This window comes from Cryptomeria japonica, chromosome 8 (genome assembly GCF_030272615.1).
Source record: "Cryptomeria japonica chromosome 8, Sugi_1.0, whole genome shotgun sequence".
Lineage (NCBI taxonomy): Eukaryota > Viridiplantae > Streptophyta > Pinopsida > Cupressales > Cupressaceae > Cryptomeria > Cryptomeria japonica.
The window spans coordinates 741,572,947-741,593,440 of NC_081412.1; the positions used below are offsets into that span (position 1 = coordinate 741,572,947).

General features: G+C 39.0%; 1 protein-coding gene across 2 annotated transcripts in view; it reads right to left on the reverse strand.

Annotated features, from left to right (window-relative positions):
• Positions 1 to 20,272, reverse strand: part of LOC131061434 (DExH-box ATP-dependent RNA helicase DExH11) — a 334,783-nt gene extending 314,511 nt beyond the window's left edge. For both annotated transcript variants that reach the window (XM_057995124.2, XM_057995123.2), the window contains exons 1-2: positions 19,912 to 20,272; positions 4,623 to 4,928 (exon numbers count right to left, since the gene is read on the reverse strand). In XM_057995124.2, coding sequence (XP_057851107.1) covers positions 4,623 to 4,928; positions 19,912 to 20,046 — 441 coding nt within the window. In that variant the 5' untranslated portion in view covers positions 20,047 to 20,272. The remainder of the gene's footprint in view (positions 1 to 4,622; positions 4,929 to 19,911) is intronic.
• Positions 20,273 to 20,494: the final 222 nt, after the last annotated feature.

Genomic DNA, 20,494 nt, shown 5'->3' on the forward strand with positions numbered 1-20,494 from the left:
AATCTCGGCAATTTATTTTAAGGAATTCTCACTTAAGGAGGTAATCATTTTCTTGATAAGAGATCTCGCGAAGTATTTCGTAATAAAAGCATGTGTCAGAAGTGTCACTTCAATGGTAACTCGACACGAACGAATGAGTTGTGGTAATCATTAAACCGAGTTTTTAGCCATTATATTGATTTCAAAAAGATTTGTATCTTCATGAAGAAGCTAAATTAGGAAAGGTGGAAGTTCGGCGCTGGAGGTAATTTTCTCATTTCCCAAGATTGGCAGACACTCAGTTGAATGAAAGGTGAGTTAAAAGTCTTTGCCGTCTCTGTCGTTTTCGTGCCTCAAGGAAGAAATTGTTAATTTTTGTTGTAGTAGCTGTAGTGGGTGTCATTGCAGTCTATGTCAGTGTGCTGAATTTGAGTGAAATTTGAAAATGAGACCCATTCCACCAAAGTTAGGGTCAAAATCAGGTCTCAGTTGTTCTCTCCCAAAATTTGGGGACACGTCCTTAGCTCATGCTGATTTGGATGAATTCTTAGAAAGAGCTAAGAATCCCTCTGGTTAACCCATGATGGAAAAGTTTGTGGATAGTGGCTTAATAGAAGCTATTGTTTTTCCTCCTGCTATACAGTGCCCTAAATTAGTGCTCGAGTGCATGAATAAGTATGACCCAGAACACAGATGTATTAGAAATGCAAATGGGGGCGTTCTATTGAATGTAAATAGAGAAATTGTTATGGCTGTTTTGAAATACCTGATAAGGAACCGTATGAGGATTGGACAATAAGCACGTCTTATGGATTCTTCTCAGAAAAGAAGTCCCAGTATAGAAGTGTCATAGCCAGGAATTGGCTCTTGAAATTTCAAAAAGGCGGTTCTAGATCACGCAAGCCCTTAACTAGAGAGCACTTGATCAGGGAGGTAAGGGACATTGTCATTTTGCTGCACAAAGTGAAAGGGAACCAGCAGGCGTTCTATTGGGAACACTGGATGTACTTTTTCATTCAAGTCATATTAGATGAGAAGCGCTATATAGATTGGGCAGAGCTAATTGCTGAAAGGTTACATGAAGGACTAAGTAACTACCTTGGGAGTAAAAACTTCTATATGTCCTCATATTTGTTCTATTGTTTGGCGTGTGTCAGGCCTTGGCCCAATTTGTATCATGAGGAATGGGTTGATGGAAAGAAAATTTATGATTATCATCCACACCTTCAGCTACAAGTGCCAAGAGGATTTTTGGAGGGTTCATGATGTGTTTGCAGGGAGATTAATCTATGAACTTCAAGGGAATGTAAGCAAAAGATTATTTGATGAGGCTATGCAACTAGTGAGCACATATGGGAGTTATTTTATTCAGTATCCTCGGTTCACTTACATTAGAGTTGAAGGGTTAGAAGGAGAACCGTTTAAATTACCGAGGTTTGCCCTTGATCGCTTCGTATTGATTGAACTTTGTAGGCAACTTGCTCACATTGATAAGAGGACACTAGCTAGACAAGATTCAGGTGTTTCTTTCCCAGTTGAACTGCATTATTATATTTGCCATACTGTTTCTGATGCGTTGAACCTAGAGGTTGACTTCAAAAAGCTTAACCTTCAATACTATACAGCTCGACCTAATTTTGACAACAAAGGTTATGCTCAGGCGCATTTAGCTCTCAAAGAAGGTTTTTCTCACATCTCACAACTTGAGGACTTCTAGGAGGATTGCGGTGATGAATTTGAAGTAAGGAGGAGAACATTTTCTAGGTTCACGGTGGATCAGATCAATACCTTTCAGCTCAGAATGAATGTAACAGGGGTTGTAGATAATGGTGAGGATTTGATTGATCCGCAGTATGCTGAGAAAGTACAGGTTTCCCTAATCCCTGAGATAGAATGGGATAAGAAAGAGGAGGATCAAATTCAAATGAGAACATTCCCTATTATTCGCAAGACTGAGCAGTAGTTACTGAAGCAGAGACTGGGAAAGCTAGTAATCGAAGATTCTCCTGTTCCATTACTTGACCTCATGATGATTTGGAAATTTCCACACCAAGATGAGGGACTTGTTATGAGGTTTGAGAAACCTACCAACACTTAACCAAAATTTCAAACCTTTCCTCCTCCAAGTGCTTATACTTCATTACCCTTATTACCCCTACTTGGGTGTACTTTGCACAAGGACAAGTAAGTTTTAATCATGCTAGGGCGGACTTTGCACAAGGTCACGTATAATTGCCAACCTACCATGGGCAAGCTTTGCACAGTGCTACGCAAAGTATGCCCTGGTCTTCAATTGAAAATTCTCTTCTTTTCACGCCACCTCCATGATTTGAACAAGGAATTTCTTGACTTTGGTTTTGGACTTAGCCTTTTTTTCTAGATCTTCAACTTAGCTTTTTAGGAACACATCTTCTGAATTCAAAATCTATTTCACAATTGGAACATTCTGGATGAATTCCTCTTACTTGACACATCTTTTGAACCTAAAACCATCCAAGACCTTAAAAAAAGCAAAAAGCAACGTTTTTATTTTTAGAAAAAAACAAGCCGAAAAAGCAAGTTCCCGAATTGGCCCCAAAATGCCAAAAACAAAACTTTCTAAATTTAGAAAGAAAAAAAATTCCTAAAAAAGCAAGTTGTCAAAATTGACCCCGAAAAATTGCGATTTTACTCCGTCGTCCCATCTCAGACCATCTGTAGCATTAAAACATTCTTTCGACCGTTCCTTCACTTTTTGACTATGAGACTCCAAATTTCACAAAACTTGACTCATTTCTGAGACTTAGAGACTAGAGACCAAAACCCTAAACTAAAAGCAAACAAAAAAGAGGGGGTCCCCATTTGCAATGGGGCAATGTGTGATTACGTCACAACACTTCCCCATTTCCGAAACCTATAGTAAGTGTTGTACCTTACGAATTATGGAGCTCCTTAGCTCAATTATTATCAAGTGGTGTTTTTTGTAGTACAAAAAACTATGTGATGTTTTATCAAGATTCGTATTCCATCAATAATAATTCACAAGAACCCATCCCTCATGAGCATGAGAGTTCCAATTAGCACTTATTGTACTGATTTGATACTCCTAAGGATGAAGCATCAAGGCTTCCCAAGAAATCACCTCCATGGTCAAGCATGCTTGGGTAACAGTAGTAATAGGATGAGAGACCTAAGTGCTAAGGTGGGCACTAATGAGAAATGAGAAATAACTTTTTATAAAACACTACTCAGGAAATATGGATCAATGAGATTAACTCACAAACTACACAATTGAATCCTAACAAAACATCATATAATTTGACACACTACATAAAACGCTACCTACTTGATAACAACACAACACTTGTTGAATGTTTTGCAAATAAGACAACAAGCTAAGTGCACTTGATCTTGGGGAAAAATCCATGATTAAAGAACATTTGAATTACAATAGTACTAAGATAGATGATCTCCTAAGGAGTCTTAATAATTCACACCTATGACCATCACCTTGATGCAATGAGCACTGAGTGGACCATTCATGCTCGTAAGTGGTGGGTTCTTGTGAAACACTACTCAAAAAATATGGGTCAACGAGATTGACTCAAAAACTACACAGCTATATCCTAATAAAACATTGAGTAAGACATAGATAACTCAATTAGCATTTCCTTAAGAATTTTAAGACTAAAGAATCTTCACCTTTGAGAAATTTAAATGTATTTGTATTTTCTTCCACACTTAAATTATATTGTCATTAGGAATTAGAGTTCTTATGGCTAAGACAAGCCATGGAAAAACCTCTTAACATTTGACTGGGTCATTTAATCACTGGGCTCAGTTATTTCATTGAAATAGTATTAAGGTTGAACTTCGAATTTTCAGATGTGGAAATGCATATTTATCTCCTCCATATCAAGTATATCAACTCTTCGTCATAATCATTTAGTAAACAAGAACACTCGGTGGAAACACATGAAAAATGCAAGAGAAATAAAAATATACTGAAAAAGTTCTATGTTTACACTCTTGATTACAGTAGAATGGATAGATGTACAATGAGGAGAGGCACTGGCTGGATAAAGTAAGCAGAAGAGAAAAGCGTGAGACAAAAGCTACAAGGTGAACTAAGATAGAAAGTTTTCCATGGGAAAATCTCACCATAGGGGGCCATATCACCTAAGGACTTGGCACAAAATCACAAAATACGATAAACTCAACTTCTCGCAAAATAAAAAGAGATGCCTTCTAGATATCCTGCTTTTTAAACTGCCTGTATATAAATCATATAAACATGCTTTCAACCTCTAACATTGATTCACACCTGCACCACAAAAAGTTCTAAATTATACAGTAGATAATACAAAATTGAAAATGTGTGAAATAATGAACCCTACATAAGTTCATAAATAGCTCAAAAACTATCACAAGAAGAGATCTTCTTCCTTCTTGTGAACACAACTTTAGTTTGCAAAATAATTTATTTTCTAGACTTGGGATCATTCTATTAAATTCAACTTAACTTATTACATTACCTGAAAATAAATTATCCTACATTTTCTTCACAATATACATTCATTTTGCTGTAACATGAGCTGACCTATCTTGTCCAAAGCCAGAGGTGTGGAAATAACAGATGCAAAGGAATTATAGGTCAGCATTACCTGCAGAGATTTTGGAATCCAGTTGCTTGAAGATTTATCGTTTGCATTTTGAGGTAGCATCAACTCTTCTTTGTTGCCAGGTTCTTCTTTGCAGGCACGTCTATATGGTGGTTCCCAAACTGGAATTATAGTTAAACGTGGTGCAGATGGCTCCAGATGTACAATAGCATTGTTAAACCAATCAAACTCCCACTGCCTGCCACATTTGTCAGGATTAAATTCTTCAACATCAAGATCTGGCATAAGATACTTGTTCTCCACATTCTTCAGAATTGAGTCTGGTGTGTCTGGTTCAAATGCTGGAGGCTGCATAAAACGATATGGAAACAATTACTCTTTAAAAACTAGATTTGTTAGAAGCCTAATGAACAGGAGGCAGGAATCAACTATCCTCCACAACTAGAGCATGCTTCATGTCATTATGAACTGAATTAATTCACAGATACGCATTTGACTAATATTTTCACGTTGCATGATTATTATCAATAAGTAATAACCACATTCAGTCAAAGTCCATCTATGTTTGACACTTGTATTTAACTTACATCACACTAACACTAACAGTATCCACATCATGATTGTTACTCACATGGAGCTAAATTTAGATAATACTGCTAGGGTTACGATGCACTGAATTCAATCTCTATTTTACTATTTTTATTCCTCTGGTATTACACCAGTATAGATATCTAAAATACATCTGTCTAAAAAACTCCAAGAGATATCAATCTCTGTTACTTTATTTACTTAAAAAAGTTATTTAATTTTTATAGATCTATCTGAGATAGTTATGCTAGTATACACTTTTTACTAGAGATAAATAAATATGTTAATATTATTTTTTGAATAGATTAAGTTATTAAATGCAGGTACCTATCTTTAAGTGTAATATAAAGATATATCTTAATTATATTTTTAATCACATCATTATCTATTTTATTTACTATAAAGATATTTACTATCATCTGCAGAATTAATATAAACATATTATCTTAATTATATTTCATTTAGTAAAGTGAATAGCTATTTACTATAAAGATATTTTGTTAATTATTTTTACTTAGTAAAGTGAATAGCTATTTACTATTTAGTATTTTATTTACTAAAATACATAATTATTTCATTATAATTAAAATTTAAAAAAAAATTATGTGGGCCATACGTATTTTTACTATTTTTATATGTCCACTCTTTAATAACTTTTGTTAACACTCTAACACCATTACATTTTGCTCCTTGCTGCCACTGTAGTTATCCCTGTAGCCATTATTTGTAAGAGCAGTACATAAATATGTTGTCAATACACTTGATTTATGCATTGAAAGATTAACAAAAGATTTTCCATCAGCTAACTGTTGGAAATGTTGTCATTGATGTTAAAGGCACATTAATGAGATTCCTATCAATAATATCAAAGGAATTCATTGTTTGAGATTGTCATTGATGTCAATGGCCTATAATTGGTCAAGTTGATATGGTTATGATTACAGAGGAAAATAGAAAAGAATATAGTGCATTGGGATTGCATTTTAAAATCTGGAGTTATATGTTGCAGCTGCAGATATAAATCCTCCAAGGATACTCCCTATTATAATAAACTGTGGTACAAATAATAAGCAGAGCCTAAGCTTGCTAAATCACAGGCTTGATGGAGAAAGAATTTGTGTCAGCTATTAATGAATTCATAGAGGCAGTCTTCCCATGTTGGCCACATGTAATAGTGCAATTTGAGGACTTTCAAAGTAAGTGGGGGTAACAAGTTACTAAAGCACTTATGTTTACGAAGGTATCAGTAGCAAGTTCATTATCCAATCAGCAGCGATTAAGAGATTTGATAATAATAAAGATAGCACCTATATAAAAGTATTTCATAAGGCAGCAATTCCATTAAGAATTGTTTTGATAAAACAACTATGAAATAGCGATTTTATAAGAGCTATTCATAAATGGAGCAGCAATGAACAAAGAAGAGAATCATGTTTATATGCAGCAATCTTATAAACGAACAAAATAATTATTTAAAAAAAAAGCAATGATTGTCTTTACAAAGCGGCAATATAAGATTTGAAAGAAGACAGCAATTGGTAGAGAAAACAACGAACAAGTTTTTTAATGTTTTAATGAGCAGAGATAAGATGATAAAGGGCAGCACTTCAGATATTGTGAAGGCAGCATTTAAGATAATGTGAAGGGAGCAATGGCATTCACAAAGGGAGTAATTAACTATTAAAAGCAACAATAATATAAGCAGAGATTTAATAACAACTATTAATATCTATAGAAGAGCACTAATATGTAAAGCAGATATGTTTGATTCAAGAAGATATTGATTTCAAACAAGCGATTACAAGCCAATAAGCAAACCGACAGCAATATCATATTGCAGCAGCAATAAACATAAACATACATACAGCAGCAATAGCTATAAGGTGATTATGATGTAGCAGCAATGTTGAGACAAGTACAGTTTGCAATAAATAAAAAGTGGCGACTTATGTAAAAAGTAATTCATAAAAGAGATGTGATTTATAAAGGTGGCAATTTGTCTAAAATAAAAGCACTCAACCAAATGGCAATTAAGTGAAGACAACAATCATTTGCAAGAGGTGTGATTGTATGAGATGAAACTAATGAGTTGAGTTTAAGCTTTAAAAAAGAGGTGCGATCTATATAATGAAGGAAAGTTACTAACAAAAAGAAATGATTGTTTATAAAGGAGGAATGATCATAAAGGTAGCAATTACTAAAAATGAAGACATGTCTCTTCAGAAAAATATCTATATTAAAGGGTATGACTCTTAGAGATAAAGATATATATGGAATAAGGAGATTAAGAGAAGATTGTTTGTAGTGTATGCTGAATACATGAGTTAAAAAGATATATCATTCGGAATTCCAAAGCAGACCTCGAGACAAAATATTTGAAGGAAAATTGTGTAAATATCTCATTGTTCATATTCAAATTTGAGAAGGAAGCAAACAAAAGATTTATGGAGATCACTCATTATTAAACAATACATCAATTAAATGAAGAGCGTAAACAATTGAAGATACATCATAACAACAGCAAGTATAAGAAGGATATAATAAAAGATATATAAAGATCGTTCAAAGAGAAGTAATGAATAAAAGAAAATGCAAACATACTAATAGAATATTAAAAATATGTTAAATTTAGTATTAATGCTCATTCAGTGTATATTCTATTTTAGACAGATCGTCTTCGATCTTCTCAGCAGTTTCTTATTAGAAACTTGCTATTCTTGTAAATAGCTTTGTATTATTTATGAGCGTCTTGCTCATTCTGATTAATCAATCAATTCTTTGAAATCCATTGCGTGTCTCACACTGTTTTATGGTATCAGAGCCATAGGAGGAATTTTTTCGAAAATTTTTTAATTCTAATTTCCAATTAGTGGAAATTTTCGAACTTATTTTCTGGAAAAATTTATCAAAGTTTTTTTTGGCTTCTGGGGTGGAATCGTCGGTTTTCGACCTGCAGGTTCATCGGTTTTTTTTTCAGCAACCTCTGTTTGCAGGGTCGTCGCGACCTGTGTTCATGCAGGGTCGTCGTTTTTTTTCCGGCGTCGCGTTTTACCGCGACCTGTGTTCGCGCAAGGTCATCGTCTTTCGGCGTTCACATTCTATAACCTCCGCGTCGCGAGCTCCACCTGCAACGTCCCGCGCGACCTGCAACTCTCTGCAAACAGCGTCGCGCCTTCTTGGCGATCGCAAACTTCAAACTCCGGTGGTGTCCGCGACTCTGTGCAAACTCTGAGCTTGTTTCTGACTTCGGCGTCGCAACTTCAAACTCAGGCGTCGCCTCCAACAGCGTCGCCATCTGCAACTCCCTCCAGCGTTTCTCTCTGCAAACAATGGCGCCGACCTCTGCAATCTTCGATTGAGGTGTTTACCTCCAGTTTTTATCGAAGTTCAGTTTTTTTTGCAGAGTCGTGGTGGGTTTTTCAAACCCTAATCTGGGTTGTTGTCCATTTATTCTGGGTGCCTCAATTTTCGTGCCTCGATTTTCGAGCCCGCGGATCCCCATTCTGACAGGAGAATCCTTCTGGGTTTTTTGCACGCATTTCTGGGCTGTCTTTGGATTTTTCTGGGTCAGCCAGGAATTTTTTTCTTGGGAAACGTGCAAATGGCTTCTCTCACCAATCTGATGTTAGAAGGCAGTCAACGCTTTAATGGTCACAACTACAACATCTGGAAACAGCGTATGTTGACCATTTTTGAATATAGGCGTCTTGACCAGCTTGTTTTGGGCAAAGAGCTCAGTCCTGGTACACCTGGTGCAGATCAAGATAAGTTTGATGAACGCAATCGGGAGGCAGTCATGCTTCTCAAACTCTCAGTAACTGATGATCAGTTACCACAGATTCCTTCCGGCAAGACAGCCTCTGACATCTGGAAGCATCTGAAGGAATTGCATGAGACATCCGACAAGAGCCAAGCATTCTTTCTGAAGAATCAGTTGTTCTCCATTATGATGGACGAACGTATGTCCTTACAGGAGCACCTCACAAGGATTAAGGACATTCGAGATCAACTCGAAGCTATTGGTCGGACTATGGAGGAAGAAGACATGGTTGTAATCACTTTAAAAAGTGTTCCGAAATCGTATGAACACTTCATTGAAACCCTCAATATTACTTCCACTAATGTTGATCTGAACTTTTCAGAATTGTGCACCAAACTTCTACAGCAGGATCGCTGGAAACAGCAATTTGGTAGTGGTACTACATCAGCCTCCTCGGAAAATGCCTTCACAGCTCAATCCTTTCAGAAGGATAAAGGCAAATTTCAATCCTCTCAGTCTTCTCAGCAGAAAGGCTCTTCTCAGCAGAAAGGCTCTTCTCAGACACAGGATGGAGCTAAGAAGAAGAATGTGCAGTGCAATTACTGTCACAAGTACGGCCATATGAAGAAAGATTGCCGTCAGAGGCTCGCTTCTGAACAAAAGAAGCAGGGAGGGTCACACCAGAGGGCGCATGTTCCTGAACATTCCGAGCAGAAAGAGTCTGCCTTTTATGCCTTTAAGGCTAAGCGGTCTTCCGATCATGCTAGGTCTTCTGCTTGGTACATCGACTCTGGTGCATCACGTCACTTTTCTCATCGGCGTGACTGGTTTACAGACTTCTCACCTTTCAGTGATTCCGTTGTATTTGGCGGAGGTGAGGAGTATACAGTTGTTGGCAGAGGCACTGTTCAGATACAGTCTAGTGGCAGGACTCTCATTTTTTTGAATGTGTACTATGTTCCTGGAATGGAACTTAATCTGCTCTCTGTCAGCCAGATTATGAGGAATTCTCCTCAACTAGATGTGGTGTTCAGTGCTCACAAGTGCTCCATCATTGATCGGGAGACTCGTCTTACTGTTGCTGTTGGTCTAGAGGATCATGGCCTATATAGGCTCCTTGACACTGGTGATTCTCCTGAAGTGGCTCTAGCAGCTCGTGTTTCTCCTCATAGCACTTTGTGGCATCAGAGATATGGACATCTCAACATTCAGTATCTCTCTCAGCTGTCTCGGGAGGGACTTGTTTCAGGGTTACCTGATATTCAGACTCAGCATCTTGGAGTATGTGGCGCCTGTCAAGCTGGCAAACAGCATCGGACTTCATTCCCACATGGAAAGTCTTGGCGTGCATCTAAGGTACTTCAATTACTTCATGCTGATATTTGTGGTCCTATGAATACATCTTCTGTTACTGGTTGCAAATTTTTTTTGCTTATTGTAGATGATTTTAGTAGAAAGATGTGGGTGTACTTTCTTAAACATAAATCAGATGTATTTAGTATCTTTCAGAAGTTTAAGTCCTTTGTTGAAAAAGAGTCTGGACATAGTATCATTACTCTTAGGACAGATAACGGGGGGGAATTTTGTTCTTCTGCATTCTCCAACTTCTGTGATACCCATGGCATCAAACGCCAATTGACTACACCCTACACTCCTCAGCAAAACAGTGTTGTCGAGCGTCGCAATCGTACGATTGTTGAGATGGCTCGCTCTATGTTACAACACAGAAGTGTTCCGAATAAGTATTGGGCTGAAGCGGTGTTTACTACTGTCTACCTACTTAACCGTTCTCCTACTCAGGCTGTTAAGGGGAAGACTCCAGAAGAGGTTTGGTCTGGTCGGAAGCCTCAGATCAGCCACCTGAAGGTTTTTGGCTCTGTTGCCTATGTTTGGATTCCAGATGCTAAGCGCTCCAAGTTGGATTCCAAAAGTCAGAAACTCATGATGACCGGATACAGTGATCACCATAAGGCCTACAGACTGATAGATATAGACACTGAACGTCTTATCTTCAGTCGTGATGTTGTATTTGATGAAGACAGAGGATTCTTTCAGTCCCCTTCTTCTGAGCAGAGTTCTGAGGATCAGCCTCACAGTGTTCTTATTCCATTAGGTTCGCCTAATGGGAGGGATGATGCAGAATCTATTTTCGATGATGCACTACCTGAGTTCCCTCCGGAGAATAATCCTCCTCTTGCTGCTCCTGTTCCTGATCCTGAGCCTCTTCCAGCTCCTCCAGATGTTCGCACTTCTACTCTCCGGCCTAAATGGTGGGCCAAGACCATTGGTGATCTCAGGGATACTGAGCTCATTGAGGGTAGAACCTCCCGTAATAAGAGCAAACAGCAGCATACAGTCAATTTTGCTCTCATGGCTAACATACACAGTGTTTTTGAGCCTCAGACATACTCAGAGGCTAAAGGTATACCTGAGTGGGAACAGGCTATGGAAGCTGAGTTCCAGAGTCTTCAGAAGAATCACACTTGGGCCCTTTCTGATCTTCCTTCAGGGAAGAAGCCCATTAGCTGCAAATGGGTGTACAAAGTAAAATACAAAGCTGATGGAACCATAGACAAGTATAAGGCTCGTCTTGTTGCTCGTGGGTTCTCACAGAAAGAAGGCATTGACTACGAGGAGACTTTTGCTCCTACAACCAAAATGAGTACCATACAGCTCGTTCTTGCCTTGGCAGCCCAGTTCAGTTGGAAAGTCCATCAGATGGACATCAAGAGTGCTTTTTTGAATGGTGACTTACAGGAAGAAGTCTACATGACGCAACCCCCAGGATTCAAGGTTGCTGGTCAAGAACAAAAGGTCTGTAGACTAGTCAAAGCACTCTATGGTCTGAAACAAGCTCCTCGGGCTTGGTACATGAAAATTGATAAGTACCTGACAGATCATAACTTTCAGCGGAGTCCATCTGATGCAAACTTGTATATCAAGCATTCTAGTAATGATATTCTGTTTGTGGTTGTCTATGTGGATGACTTAATCATTACTGGCAGTTCAGCACATTTGATCACTGGGATCAAACAGGATTTGTGCCGCACCTTTGATATGACAGATTTGGGACTTCTACATTACTGCTTAGGAGTTGAAGTCTGGCAGACTGAGACCAGTATCTTTCTCTCTCAGTCCAAGTATGCCAGAAGTCTTGTGGACAGGTTCAGAATGCAGGATTGCAAACCTGCCTCTACTCCTATGGAACCCGGGCTCAAACTTTCAGCTCAGTCATCCTCACCAGTTGTGGATGAATCTCTGTTCAGGCAACTAGTGGGCAGCCTCATCTATCTTACTGCCACTAGACCTGACATTAGTTTTGCAGTGAGCTACATTTCACGCTTCATGACAGCTCCCAAGGCTGATCATTGGTTAGCAGCGAAGCGTGTGCTGCGTTATGTGAGTGGCACTCCTGATTATGGACTTCTGTACACTCGGAGTTCTGATCCTATACTCAGTGGTTACACAGATTCTGACTGGGCAGGTTCGGTTGATGACCGTAAGTCTACAGCAAGGTATGTGTTTAGTTTGGGATCTGGTGCTGTCACATGGACTAGTAAGAAGCAGCAGGCTGTGGCTCTCTCCTCGACAGAAGCAGAGTATCGGGGAGCAGTTAAGGCATCTTGTGAGGCGGTTTGGCTTCGACGAATGCTTGCGGATATGCATGTCTCCCAGGCAGGTCCTACTCCCTTGTTCTGTGATAATCAGGGAGTGCTCAAACTCGCCAAGAATCCAGTCTTCCATGAAAGAACCAAGCATGTGGAAACGCATTGTCACTATATTCGACAGCTGGTTGAAGACGGATCCATCTAGTTGCTGTATGTTCCTACCTCGGAGCAGCCAGCAGACATCTTCACCAAGCCCCTTGGTCCTGATAAATTTGTAAAATTCAGGGGGTCTATAGGTGTAGTTAATAGATTGAGCATTAAGGGAGGGTAATAGAATATTAAAAATATGTTAAATTTAGTATTAATGCTCATTCAGTGTATATTCTATTTTAGACAGATCGTCTTCGATCTTCTCAGCAGTTTCTTATTAGAAACTTGCTATTCTTGTAAATAGCTTTGTATTATTTATGAGCGTCTTGCTCATTCTGATTAATCAATCAATTCTTTGAAATCCATTGCGTGTCTCGCACTGTTTTACATACGTGATCATGAGAAATCATTTATGTTAAGGTAGTAATGAAGAGCTGTGTGTTTGTTTAGAGTTGTCTCACTTTGCAAATAGATGCATCATTTCACGAGATCACCTCCCTCGGTAAAGATACATAAAGAGTTCTTTGAAGTGTGATAGAGGTGTGCAGAGTGTGAAAGATAAAAATGCATACCAGCAGATAAAGAGCAGTTCCTAAGGAGATTACTTGCAGATTTTATGAATCAAGTTCCTAAGGAGATAATGCATCAGCAGCTACATTATTTTTCCCCTTGACATATTCAATGTCAAAATCATATGCTTGGATCTTACTGACCCATTTTTGCTGCCTCTCATTAAGATCTTTTTGTCCTAAAAATTACTAAAGGCTGTTATGATCAGTTCTAACAATGAATTTCCTCCCCACTGAGTACTGCCTGAATTTTGAGAGAGCATGCATAATAGCCAACATTTCTTTATCATGGGTAGAGTATAATTTCTCATTGTCTTTCAGTTTTCTACTTTCATACACAATAGGATGATGATTTTGCAAAAGTACTGCACCCACACCTTCTCTTGAAGCATCACATTCATGCACAAAAGGTTGGGTGAAATTAGGAAATGCCAACATAGGACAAGTGCTCATCACCTGTTTAAGACTATCAAATACCTCCTGTGCTTCCTCAGTCCATCTGAAAGCCCCTTTCCGGGTGACATCTGTCAAAGGTGCTGCAAACTGAGAGTAACCCCTTACAAACCTCTTGTAATAAGCACATAAACCAAGGAAACCACGCAACTCTGAAATATTCCTGGGAGGTGGCCAATCAATAATACCTTGGATCTTTTCCTGATGGACTTTGACTCCATCAACTCCTATCACATGACCCAAGTATAAAATCTCAGTGAGCCCAAATTCACATTTGGACATCTTAGCATACAAGGACTGAAATTCCATAATGCTCAACACCTCATCTAAGTGCCTCAGATGTTCCTCCCATGATCTGTTGTAAATCAATATATCATCAAATAATACCAATACAAACTTACGCAAATGCTTATTAAATATGTGGTTCATACATGACTGAAATGTAGCAAGGGCGTTAGTGAGACCGAAAGGCATCACTAAGAACTCATAATGACCATAATGGCATCTGAAGGCTGTTTTGTGAATATCAAACTCCCGCACCTTAATCTGGTGATACCCTGATCGAAGATCAATCTTCGAAAAATAAACTGAGCCATGAAGCTCATCCAACAACTCATCTATGTGTGGAATGGGGTACCGATTCTTAATGGTTTTCTTATTAAGTGCACGGTAGTCAATACACATGCATAAGGTCCCATCCTTCTTCTTTACAACACAACTGAAGAAGCAAAGGGACTAGAGCTCGGTCTAATGAATCCCATGTCCAGAAGTTCCCTGATGGTCTTCTCAATCTCATCTCTGTAGGCCTTAGGATGGCGGTAAGGAGTGGTCATGACTGGTTTTGCTCCATCCTCTAATTCTATCACATGCTCAAAGCCTCTATCAGGTGGTACTCTAGGAGGTATATCACCAAACACCATCCCATGTTAATCTAAAATCTGTTGTATATCAATGTGATATGAATTGCCATCCTGAGATGAAGGTGCTTTAGATGAAACAAAGCACTGTGTAGCCCATCTCTGTGCCTGATAATAGTCTCCATCCTGCGAGAGGAAACCTCCTTGGGGCCTCCATCCGATAATGCCCTCAGTATTCTCTTCTTACCATCAGCTAAGAACTCCAACTGCATTCTGCGGTGATCAATGACATATCTACCAATTCCCTGTAACCACTGCATACCTATAACTATATCATAATCCTCTAAGGGTAAAACATAAAAGTAATATGTCAAAGTGTAGTCCCCCATCTGGATACTGAGTTGAGGAATTCTCCTGGTACATCCCAACACTACACTATCTGCAACCTTCACACCAAATCCTAAAAATTCCTCTGTCTGTAACCCATGTCTCTCTACCATATGCTGATCAATAAAGTTATGGGTCACTCCAATATCTACTAAACACACTACACGCTGCCCCTGAATAGTTCCCTTCAATCTGAAAGCGTGGAACTTAGGATAACTGGAAAGAGTTGCCGTGGTAACATTGGTCGTAGCCTGTGCATCAGTAGAGTCAAGCTCAATCTGGGGAGACTCAATATGCTCTCCCTCATCATCAGTATCCTGTATGTGCTCATCCTCCACATCTGAGCTCACTTCAATGAGATGAGCTTTGCCTTTGCCAAGGCATCTGTGACCCAGTTCCCAAGGTTCCTTACAAGTAAAACACAGCTTCTTTCTCCTTAATTCATTTCTAGTCTCCTGATCAATCCTAGGAGAAGATGTGTTACCCTTTTGTGGATTGAAAGGCTTCTGGAAGGGTTTGGAGTTCCTGGGAAAGTTTTTGTTTTGCTGAAAAGTGGAGGATGGAGGAGTGGTGTCCAAGTCTAACGTGAGCTGAATAGCCTCCTATAAAGTCTTAGGCTTCAAAGCCTTGACTAAACCACGGTATCTCTCATGAAGTCCCTCTATGAAAGCATAACTACCCTCCTAACAAGCATCTCTGGTACCATCACTACTATACGTTGATGTATCCACATGACCCGACTGTTTCAGGAGAGCTAAATCCCTGCAATAAAGTTCCACATCTTTCCTCTCAAATCGAGAAATCAGCCTATCTGTGAACTCTGCGTATGAATGAATGAGAGAGTGATTCTGCGTGACCAATCCATGGTGCCACCAATCATATGCGACACCCTCCAAATGTAGGACAGCAATCTGAATGGCCTCGTTTTCAGCCATGGGTTTCAAGGAGAGGTATATATCTAGCTTGTGAACCACGCTCGTGCACTAGTGGAACCGCTGCCATCAAAAGTGGATAAAATCAGCTTATCTGTAGCCTTCTTCAAATCATTATTCCACTGATGTTTGGGTCCCCTGTCATTCTGTCCCCTCATGGAATCATGATGTTGCATACAATATTGATGCAACGGGAATGCATCTCTAACATGTGCTGGTAGACGTGCCCACTCATCGCTGGCAGCCATAACTGTGTCCTAGAAGGTGATTCCATTCTGAGGCTCAGCCAATGGTGGTACATCTCTAGGAGTGAACCGTGGAAGCATAGGCCTATCCGCTGTCCTAGTATGGGTCCTGTCCCTCTGTGGTGAGATCTACTGCTGCCCCTACTTCCTGTAGCTAATACTTAACTACTACGGCTCCTGTGCCTTCCCCTATTATTTCCCAAATCCATTTTGTCAAGTGTGTCTTGTAACCTGTTGATTGTGTCAACAATTCTTGGCTGTGCTTCAGCCAAGCTCCTCATAACCTCATCAGGATTGAGTGGAATTTGTCTCTCCTGTCTGGGTGGGCTCCTTTGTCCTTCGGGTATATCACCCATAATAGTCTCAAAGGGTGGTTGTGACAAAATTTAAATCCACTCTAGGTCTCCTGCGTGTGTAATATCTATAGGTACCAAATCTGCCCCGCTGCATAGAATTACTCTGATGACCCCCAGGCTGGCAGGATCATCGCTTTGATACCACTGAAAGATCCCTTACTAAAATTCTTAACCAAAAATGTTGTTTGTTTACAAATTCAAATTCTTTGACCAGCGAAAGAGTTTTTGGAAGTTTATTGTATTTTCAATTTTTTTGTAGTTTTTTGGATTTTTGACAATACATGGAAAATAATAAATGCAATACAATAAATATAAAACTAAATAGTGTCCAGAATTCTGATTATTAATTGCAGCAAGTACAAATAAACAGTAAAGAGGATTCTTGATAGAATTAAGTCGTTCAAGGTTTACCAAGAGTCCAATGTTTGGGTTTGAGGGTGGAATTTGAGCCTGGAATGAAGCAATGACTGAACCAAGCACCTCCAGCTGCTACCAATGGCTGCAAATGACTTTATTTAACTTTAGGATAATTACCAAAAACTAATATTGAAGAATTATTCAGACCCAGTTGGAATTCCAAATTCTTCTAGGCAAGATTCCCAAATTATGTCTCTTTTCCTCAAAGAATTGCTGCTGCTGCCCAAATCTGATATTTTCTTCACACCAAACCAACTGTGATCACTTATTATTACCACAACAATAAATTTACACACCAATAGTGGTGCCAAAACCCTTTAGTTTATTTATTAATAGATCCCCATGCAGGAGAATGGTACGGCTGGCCAAGGGAGCTGTACGGCTGGCATTTGTGGCTTATTTCTTGCTGGAAATCACACACAACTTGCTCAGATCTGCAGATTAAGACCAATTGATGCTGCTGTAGGTGTGTTCTTTGCTGACTGTAATCTCTAATGGTCAATTTCTGAGAAGATGTTGCTGCTGTAGTGTTGCTGAGGGTGTAGGATTCCATCCACACCATCAAATAATAGAGGGTTTTCGTCCTCCCTGGGCTGCCATAGCTGAATACATGCTGCTGCAGTCCTCCAATGTGCAAAGGTTGCAAAAATTAACAAATCATGAATGCTCCAAACGAATCGTACAAGCCTCTTTAACCAAAAAGAACCCTAGAGGCATCAAAGATAGATTCTTTGGAATCTTTTATTCTCTAAAAAGTGGCACCCACATGAGAGGGGTTCTCCAACATGAATAAACAACCACCTTTTAAGTTATTGGAGTTCGCCTAGGAAGGTGTGCAAGGACTTTTGAAATAAAGTCATTTATTAAGTTTTATTAGTAACTTACAAGTTATTTTATTAGATTTTCTATTTTAAGAAAAATGACTTATGTAACTTTTATATCATAAAGTTACTTTATTACACCCACCAAAGTCAAAAGAAATGACTAATCTAAGTCCCCTTTGGCTAGCGAATTCATCTCCAAACATCAACTTCACTTGTGGAGATGGGTGACAGGTGAATCTGAGCTCTGAATGGCACTAGAGAAGAGGGGACAATACAACTGCTATTTATAGTAAGTGCTCATTTCGACACCAGCATTTTGGGTGTTTCTAAGTTTGTTTTCCTCCTTTTGATAGAAAGTGCTTGTCTGGCATCAATCTTTCTATGATTTTTTCAGGGTTTATGCTAAAATAAGCTCTTAGCATTATTCTATCATCTTAGAGAGTTGTTAGTGGAGTTCTTGTAGGAGTTCTTTGTAATTTGAGACTATTGTAGCAGCAGCAAGGGAAGTGATTCTAAGAACTATTGGAGATCATTGGGAGTTATCTCAGTTGTTTGAAGATTATGTCCATTAAATCTAAGGGTTGTTCTTCCATTGCCATGTCCTTTAGAACCATTATGTGAGCGCTTGCATTTGCTGGAATTTTTACCCACAAGGGATATATCCAATGTAAGCATGTCTTCTTTTATGGTGTTGCTCTTTAATTTGTTTCCAATTACCTTCCTCAGTTATGTTATTTGATTTTAGTCTTATTTCTCTCTTAAACTAAGAATTAAAATACCTTGTTAACGAGCTAGTTGAAGGATACCCTTCTAGTTCATGAATCAGCTAAAGCCTCCTATTGGGAGAGATGCTGGATATAAATCGAGGCTGTTCATTATTCTTATCCCAGAGGTTCTCTCACTTGGAGAAGCTCTCAGTTTTCTCTATTAGAGGTGTAGGTCCCGAAGAACTAGAATCATTCCCCCCCTTCCCTCCTTATGAGGTAGTTTAGAATCACATCAAATGACTTGAGGGATCTTAGAAACCTCCTCTGGAAAGTTTTTAAACGCAGCAAGGAGAAATCCTAGTTTGGCTAGGTCAGGGGCTTTGATTCAATCTTCCTCTAGGCAGTTCATCAAAGGAAATCTTTCTTTTCAGATACAAGGTCTAACAACGAATAAGAGATGGAGACGGTGCTGGAAGGTCTCGAGATGGCAGTTAGGCTGGGCTGTAAGAAGCTAATAGTTGAATGCGGCTCACAGGTGATGATTGCAAGCTCGCTCAAAGGGGCTTTCAAGGATTGGTATCTCGATAGCATTCTCTCGGAAGCCTGTAGCTTTTGTAAGTGTTTTAAAGATATTGTTTATCAACACTGTTTTAGAGAGTGTAATAAAGCTGCGGATCTTCTAGCCAATGTAGAAATACATCAGTTACCTTGCTCGGAAAAGATCGATATCGCACATGAATGTGAGTACCTGTCGCCCCCTATCCTAGCCGTACATCCATCTCCTTCGACGAAACGTGGCCCATACTTTCACTCTCCCCCTTAGGAATTTGCTTTTATATAGTTATGCTGGTAAATATATTGATTTCAGGATCTTGGAGAGATTCAATATAATCTTGCAGCAGGAAGGAAGTAAGGCCCCATGTGTCGTATTAACAACTAGGTGCCTGTGACACGTGCGGAAATGGCCGCTCCCGACTGAAGCCTGTGAGAGGAAATTTCTGGGAGACTAAGCGAATTTCTTTCTTCAGTGCGTTTGTGTTATGAGTTTTTGCGAAGATTTTCGGCTACAGAGCCGACTCAATTCTCCCGCAGAGTAATGCAGCTTGGATGTTCTTCCCATGACTCCCGTATGGCAGGACCGTTTTAGGTTGTCACCTTAAGATTGACGTTTCTCCAAGTTTAACAGAAACCTTTAGCAGTATATACACAAAGATATATCTGCATATATATGCACCCGTATATATATGTATGTGTTATTTACACATTGTATATATGTACATGTATGCACGTATACATATATAGATTTCACAAAACCCTACATTGAGCTTCAGCTTTCGTTTTTTTAGAACCGAAAAAAAAGGCGTTTCGAAAAGTTTTTAGGAAAGAGAAAGATAAGCACCGCCTAAAATGAAATCTGCAAAAACCAAATAAACAGAAAACTAAATTCATGTCTTTAAAAAAAAAAAATTCAAACTTACCAGGATCAAATCAGGAAGGCTTCTGAGAGGGTTGGGGCGTTCAACCGGCGGAAGAGGTTCCACTCTGAGGTGCCCACTGTGACCGGTGAACGAAACCCTGAAGGGAAGTTCGTTGGCCGCAACCAGGCGATCCATTTGAAGCTAATGCTGAATTACAGAGCGCAGAAGAACAGGGAGTTGCAGAAACCGGCTGACAAAAAGATTTACGCGGCAGAATGCTTTGAGAAAAAAGAACGATACGTTTTCATTTGGTTTCTTAACGGACATCAATGAATGATGCTTGCATTCATCTAGTTCATGTTTTTTAAATTGGGTGGAGCAATCCAGGAGGAGATCAATTGTGATGCCATGAAGTGATGTTTTGTGAAAAACATATGTTTTCATTACCTAGACTTGCAATTTTCAGATTTATTTTTTTTAAACAGATATGTTATTAAATTATTGATTTTTTTAATAAATTTTATTTAACTCTGTATTTGGTATTTTTTTTAAACAAATTGCTTTTGTAGGGGGTAGATCCCTTTCATTAACATCAAAGAAAAAGATTACTAATGGAGAAGTATGTGGCCCAACTCAAGCAACA